At 36.1% G+C, this 7,562-nt stretch overlaps 1 protein-coding gene and 1 long non-coding RNA gene across 3 annotated transcripts; both read left to right on the plus strand.

Annotated features, from left to right (window-relative positions):
- The first annotated feature begins 1,575 nt into the window (after nucleotides 1-1,575).
- LOC120109288 lies at nucleotides 1,576-2,089 on the plus strand. Its single transcript, XR_005510227.1, has 3 exons — nucleotides 1,576-1,668; nucleotides 1,787-1,840; nucleotides 1,971-2,089. It is a non-coding gene; the product is annotated as an uncharacterized LOC120109288 (long non-coding RNA).
- A 1,106-nt stretch (nucleotides 2,090-3,195) lies between these two features.
- LOC120109287 lies at nucleotides 3,196-6,988 on the plus strand. Of its 2 annotated transcripts, none has more exons than XM_039123045.1 (3): nucleotides 3,196-4,319; nucleotides 5,143-5,928; nucleotides 6,711-6,988. In XM_039123045.1, the coding sequence occupies exons 1-3, from the start codon at nucleotides 4,248-4,250 to the stop codon at nucleotides 6,771-6,773; spliced, it is 921 nt and encodes a 306-aa protein (XP_038978973.1). In that variant the 5' UTR covers nucleotides 3,196-4,247; the 3' UTR covers nucleotides 6,774-6,988. The 2 variants fall into 2 exon arrangements, with proteins under 2 accessions (XP_038978973.1, XP_038978974.1); XM_039123046.1 differs by lacking the exon at nucleotides 6,711-6,988 and adding an exon at nucleotides 6,010-6,099 and having other exon boundaries at nucleotides 3,200-4,319.
- Nucleotides 6,989-7,562: the final 574 nt, after the last annotated feature.

A 7,562-nucleotide genomic window follows, 5' to 3' on the forward strand; every position in this document is an offset into this window, starting at 1 on the left:
GGGCTTGGTGCAATGGTAAGGTTGCTCCATTTGACCTGTGCATCATGTATTCGAAACACCTCAGATGCTAAGTGGCAGAAACCTTGGGGATGCCTTTTTTTGTTTTCTTGAATGTATTATGTATCATAAAGGTAAGGCTTGTGATATGTCGGGATGATTATATTCTATTAAGTTGTGAATGATTGTTTTATGATTATTATTTTTTAGGATGTAGTCTTATCTTCTAAAGTTCAAATGGACCAACAATTAGCATATCTGGTTGACTCGGTGATTTATTTTTCGAACTGAGGTTGGCTCGTTACAAAGCCAAATATTGTGTATTCTAGGTAAATTGTCTGTTTTGGTTTCTTAGGACTCACTTCTCGTAGGCTAAACATGATTCCTTTTTGGCTTCCCAAAAAGGCTCCATTTATTTTTATACAAGAATTGACTTGTGTCTGGCACTGTAGTGGATATAGCTTTGTGTTCTTTATATTGGAAGCCATTCTTTTTCTTTTCTTTTTCTTTTTCTAAACATTTTTTAATATTTTTTTCTTTTTTTAATAAAAAACGTTGTCTTCTTGCACCTTCCCCATGCTAGACCTAATGATTTCTATTGAACACAGATAATTCCTTGACCTGTACGTGGTTTGACGGCCATACTCTTTCTGGTTCCCTTTAGATGAGATGAAGTTTCTTGATTCCACCTAGTTTGAGACTAAGTTTGTTTAATTTATTTACATAAATTAGTACACTTGTATTGCGTTCAGATGATAATGTACTTGCTTGAGTTTCTATTGTCCGCCGGCCTTGTAGTTTAGGTAATTATGGATAGCCACTCTCTTTGCCAGCTATCCCTTTTAACACAACTTTTATGTTTGATTATGCACTTTGCATTCCGCTATATTCATGGTAAATCTACTTCATCAGTTTTTGTGGGCTCGGACCTTCAAACTGCATCATCCTAGAATTTTACCAAACTCATAAAAACTGTTCAAGTATATTCGTGTCTGCTGTTGTCTTACTTATCTATTATCTTCTGAGCTTATTGCTGACCCTATGCAGCAGCTAAGTCCGAACCTTTTGGGTGATGATGACATCTTTACTCCTTTCTTTGATAGCCTTTAAATGGAAATATACAGCTCCTAGTCATCTTATCTTATAGGGGCTTGATTCGTGATTTTCTGTGGGAAGCTGTCCTCGATAAATCCTAACCATTGATGTCTCTTTAGCAAGCATATCTGATTGGTGGAACAGCGTGCTCAGGTCGAAAAATTTTCTGATCGCATTATTTCTTGAAGTATATAAGTATATTTTGATTATTTGCCAACAATTTGTCATAGTATTACTTTTATTGCTTTAGGCTGTGATTTCTTGAATCAAATTAGCTTTTTGGTCTATATTGACGTTCAACAAGCATCAATAGTCTTGGACACCAATTTTTGGACTGGTATACTAGATTAAATTATCCATGTGTTGCTGACCTGTTCTGGCCAGATCTTGATTTGAAAGCATTGGTAGCTTGCGGGTTGGGAGGGAACCCTCTTGGTTCACGTATCCAAAAGCTCCAAAAAAATTTGGAACCGGTACCAGGCCGATACGGTTAGCCGGTTCGGGCCGGTACGGGTTTTTAACACCGAACCAGACCGTTCGGAGCCAGTATCGGTTCGGTACGGGCTGAACCGGCCGGTACAGCCATTCTTGCTTTTTTGTTTGTATGGATGCATTTTTGCAGGAATATTGATGCAACAAGGGTTGACTTCTAAATTTGTTCTCTTCTTTTGCATGCCACCTTCTCTGGCAATAGGCGAGGCATTTTTGGAAGGTCTACTACACTGCTGACAACCAATCTGCATTCATTGTAAGTTGGAGAGGTCATCACCCGAGGAGAGGAGGAGCGGGGATCTTCTCCTCTTTTTGTGTGTATGTATGTATATTGATGAGATGATGGGTGAACTTGTAAAATTGCTCTTTTCTTCTTTGCGTGTCAGCTTCTCTAGCAATTGGCGGGGAACATCTGGAAGTGGCGAATTTGAGCCTCTTTTCCTTTCCCATTTGCCTTCTAATTTCTTGTTTTTTGAAGATTATTATTTTTTAAGGCATCTTTAATTACAAAACTGTAATTAAATTCTTCTGATGTGTTTTTTCTGCTGTTCCTGAAGAATTCATATGATTTGGAGGCTGATGATAGTTTCGAGATAAAGATGGTATCAATAAGGTACGATTTTTGACTTTGAGAACCGGACATTCTCAAAGTTCGTGTTTTGGCTTGTCAGAAATCAGGAGTTGTTTGCTCAATACTAGAATGTGTCGCATATTTACATTTTCTCCTTCACAAAATCCCGACCATAAATAGATGGGCTTTTTTACATGAACTTCCAGTTTGTGTGAATCTTATTGTGCTATTTTTTCTCAATTCTTTTATGTCTCTTGTTATTAAGTTAGCTGAAATGCCTGCTTCACCATGGATAAACTTTCTCCTAATTGTTGCGATTGGCTAATTAATTTAATTGTTTTTTCATTTTTATTTCTGCTCTCATTTAATTTGGGATGCTCTGGTGTTTTTCTGACATTTACATCTTTGTTTTCCGATCGCAGTATTTCTTGAAGTATGTAAGTATATTTTGATTTATTTGCCAACAATTTGTCATAGTATTACTTTTATGCCTTTTCGAAGGGGATTTTTTCTTTCTGGGTTTGTTTTTGATCCCAAAATGGATGATTTGTTGCCCCTAGCCAAGGTTCGGGAGCTAGATTTTATGTTTTTCTTTCTATTGGATTCGATTTTCTGCCAAAGATTTGGTTTTGGAATCTCTATCTTGATTGCCCATCAAAGATGGAACCTTTATCTTGATCTCTTTAAATTTTTCATTGTCTTTTTTTTTTAATTATTATTTAGCTGAATTCTTTATTCTTATTTGCTTTGTTATTTCTCTCTCTCCAGCGCGCGCGCGTCTCATGCCAGGTATTTAGAGTCACTTATCTAACGTTGGAGTTTGGATTTTATAATATCATGGGAAGAGCTGCTTTGATAATTTTTTTTTCCTGATTTTAGTTTCTATTTATTGAGAGTCGAAATTTGGCACTAGTTAAACATCTGCTTGAGTTGTGAAAAACAAAAAGATCTGAATTTGGGTTTTGAAGATTGAAGAATAGGTGGCAATATTCAGAAGCCAGGATTTTTTTTTCTCAATTGTTTAGCTTGTCCAAGAATGTTCTGACCTCGTAAAAGTAGATATGATATGTTTTCAGCTTATGTTTAACTATGACTGCCGTGAGTGTTGGACTAACTTTAATTTACTATCTTAGCTCGTTTACAAAACTTAATTTATTTGGATTGTTTAATGATTACAGCAGTCTTTTGTTAAGTATGTCGCATCTGAAAAGGTCCCCAAGGAATTTAAATCATTCCTTTACTGTTCTCCTTGAGGCTTGGAAGAAAAATTTGCTCCATGGCTTTTTATTTAGTCTGTATTAAGTTATTTGATTTTTCATTTTTCCCATCAATTTCCTATCCCTATCAGAGCATCATAATTTTACTGTTGTTAATTCTTTTTTTATCATGTAAAGGATTTCAACCAATTTTTACAAGACAATTATAAATGTGATATAAAATTTTGCCCCAAAGTCAAACCTATGGAAAAAACATTAATTTTTCTTGGATTAAAGTTGGAACACTACCTTGCTTTTGACCCAGCCTATTTCAGATATTGTTTTCTTGTTTTGGATGAAGACTTTCTTAAATGCAATTAAAGAAGTTGAATTTTATGTAAACCTAAATTGATTATACTCTCATCTGCTTGTGGTCAAGAAGTTTTCAACCCCATGCTATTAGCACAATGGTCATTGAAAATATATTTATAATTTTCTTGATGAATAGAGTATTTTTAAAAATCTAGCAAAGTTTGCAAGTACTTTACAAATCACTGTGACAAGATTTTGCTGTACTCTTCCCTTTTACATACTCAAATTTCAGGAGATTCGTTATTTTTCCTACTTTACTCGCAACTTTATCTCATGTTATTACATTTCCTCTATCATCGTTATCCCATATTTTGACATTGTTACCGTGACAATCTAAACTAGAATATGATTCTCAGTGTTTTGACTTTTACGCTATCAAGGTTAAGGACTAAAACTGTCGTTCTTTTTCCTAATGTAGGTATCTGCCCTTGCTTATACTTTTGTAGAATGGGAGGCACCATCAACTGACTGCTTTTGCCTCCATAATATTGTGTAATAATTGTAAAGTAACTGGTTGACATGAAATGGCGACCAGTGTTGGTCAGACTTATTATGGATGGTCACAGGAGGAGTTATCTGATCGAGATGATTCTCAAGTAATTTTTTTCTAATCTCTTTGGGTTGTTCACCATCATAATTATTTGTCTAAAAAAATCTTTAATGCTCCTTTAGAGTGCTAAACTAACAGCAATTCATTCTTACATGTATCAAACCATCTATTTTTTGCTCTTTAACCCTTTTTTAATGACATTATTCAGGTTACATAAATGCTAACTACAATGATACGATATTTATCTATTGCTAGTTTCATTTTGCATTTCAGATTTTTAATATATGATCTTACATGTAATATATTGTATCAAATTCTACACTATATTTGCAACAGAATGGTACGAGTTCTTTTATTCTCTGCTGTGGTCTTATTGGTTCTATTTTGCTTGTTTTCCTCTCCTTGCAGTTTCATTGCTGTTTTTGAAGTATATACAGTTGGGATGATATAAACTCCTTACATCTGCTTATTAAGTTAGATTGCTATGCAAAAGGTCTATAATGAATATAATTTTCCTATTCTGTTGTTATTGGGTGGCTAAATGGGTGCTTGAGCTTTATTAAGTACCTGAGTTTCATTTCTCTGTATTTCCTGATGTGACCTACTTTGTTATTCTTCTCCTATATTGAATTCTGAACTCATGATACATTACCTTTCAGCTGTGTTGGTATATTAATTTTCCCCTTTTTGTTTCTTACATTTTCTGTTGATTTATATGGATATTATATTGAGTTTGATACAAAGTTAGCAGAGAATATAGCATGTGATACAAAGAAGCCAATGAAAGATAATTGGGGTGCTGTAATTATTTAAATATATTGTTTTCTTTCATTTATGTAGAGTATTAATATTGTTAATGTGGTTTGCAGGAAGCTTCGGTCTCGCAAATGCTTGATCATGGTTCTATATCCTTTGGAAGATTTGCAGCTGAGTCATTGTCATGGGAGAAAAGGTCAGTGTTTACTCACGACAGACGCCAGGAGGAACTGGACAAGTTTAGTGGCTTAGTTGCCGAAAAGAAAGCATACTTTGAAGAATACTACAGAAGGCTTCGAGCTTTAAAGGCCTTGGAACAGAACCAGCAAACTGAGCTCACATTGGATTATGGTGGTGATGGTAGTAATTCTAGCCAAACTGGAGAAGATGATGAAACAGCTCTGCAGCATGGAAGTCTTAGAGATGGGGCAGCAGAAACTATTGATGCCCCTTCTACAGAAACTGAAAATGAACTAAACTTCAAGCAGGATACGAAGTGCAGTCAAGCTCTTCAAACTAGACCGCTGTATCCAGGATCCACAACATCAAATATAGACTCGCTGAGAAGAAGCATGGAAAAAATTGAGCCAGAGAAAAACTTTAACCATGCTGTGATGCAAGACCTGGACAGAGAATCCTTGTCGTCATTAAGTAGAAGCATAGAAGAGATTGAACAGAATGATATCAGTAGTGTTGATGACAGAGAGATTCTGAGGGAACAGGAGAGTCCAGGGTCTAATGTTGAATCTGGGCCTCCTACCAACAGGTCTGTGTCAGACGTGACAAATTCTAGAACCGGAGTCTCACAGCATGCACCTGGTCACAACTTGATACCATACAAAACCAAACTGGCTGTTGAGAAACCTCCAGACTGTAAATCAGTTCCTGAAGTGAAGAAGGTATGGCAAACTTGGGATGTTATCTTGCATGTGTATAAAAACTACTTGTTACTTTGAATAAGCTAGTTTGTTTTTCTTCAGTGACCAAATGAAATCAAGACTGGGAAAGGAACTGGAAATGTTTGTTTCGCTATGCTGCAGCAAATCCAACTTCCCAGTCAGATATGATGTCCAAATTTGTTTTAAAAATACGGGCGTGCTAGGGACATACTTGGGCAATAGCTCATTTAGGAGGAAAATCTTGACCACCATGGGTCACCCAGTCCACAAAATTGATTCAGATAGGATTTTGGGTGCAGTAGTTCGTGCACATTTTCTAAATGCAATATCTCCTTTTCCACCATTCAGCTCAGAGCTAAAGCAGAGCCGGCTTGTTACTGACCGTCTCCACAGAATCCCAGCATGATTTATTGATCAGAAATTGTTTCTTCCTTTCATCCCTTTAACCTTCCAATCAGATATAACTTATTTTTATATTAGTTATCTAACCAAGGGTATATATCATGGCCATCACCCACAATTCAGAGAAGCATAAAAAAAGAGAAGTTGATGTACTCCATACGGTGGATTTTTGATATGCCAAATATTACCTATTCTTCAGTTTATTCTTAATAGTAAATACAGACTTACTGTATATGCTAAGTATTGTTTGTTCCTACTAGCGTACTGAATATATTCAGTCAAGAGAATAGTGTAAGCCTAATTCTGTTATACCATGAGATTGATCCTTAACATTCTAGGAAAATGCTTCCTTTAAAACAATATCGTTTTGGTTGTGACAGGCAAGAAACACCACGATGGCAATGACTTGTCTGAAGATGCAAAGCCTCAGGTGTTCCCATTAAAAGGAATCAATCATCAGATAGCTGCAATCATGCATAATGCAGTGTGTCAGCAGCTGCCTGCTGTGTGCGGTTAACTAGTTATAATACCTGTTTTCTCTCCTAGTTAAAATGGCTGCTGCTGTCAAGTGGTACATATCTGTAGTCTGTGTAACTTGCTGTATCATATATGCCATAAAAGGCTGTAATTTAGATCTTGTATTGCTTTGGAGCGTTGATCCCGTCGGGTTACTCTCGCACGCGTTGCGACGATTGCAGTGGAAACACACGTGCGGGGTTGTTCATCACATGAACATTCCAGGAAGGGTAGAATTCAAAAAAATTCTGAGTTCACAAACTCAGAAAATTATGAATTAAAAAAAAGAGATTAAAATTAAAACTTGATTAATTTAATTCTATAATAAAGAATTGTAAGGATTCTATTTTACCTTTGAGCGGGTAGATCTTTACCGCTATCTGATGATCGAAGGATTAAACCGTACAAGTGTCCAACCTTTATAGGTATCCACACAAGGTACAGATCGTTTCAAGCATCTTGATTTCATCGGAGTGCTGGCTTTCTTATAGAAGATTCTCTTTTGAAGGTTGAAACTTTTTTAAGCAATTAACTTTTGATTGCTTCCAAGAGGAGGAAGAAGGAAGAAGAAAAAGAAACATTTTCTCTTTTCTTGGAAGGAGGAAGAAGAAAAGGACTTCCTTGCGGCTAAAGAAGAGGAAGAGAAGGCTGAATTCAATAATCTCTAATGCATATTTAGCCCTCACGCCCCCCTCCTCTTTATGTAAGCATCTCAT

The sequence above is a fragment of the Phoenix dactylifera genome, unplaced genomic scaffold, assembly GCF_009389715.1.
Source record: "Phoenix dactylifera cultivar Barhee BC4 unplaced genomic scaffold, palm_55x_up_171113_PBpolish2nd_filt_p 001986F, whole genome shotgun sequence".
Taxonomy (NCBI): domain Eukaryota; kingdom Viridiplantae; phylum Streptophyta; class Magnoliopsida; order Arecales; family Arecaceae; genus Phoenix; species Phoenix dactylifera.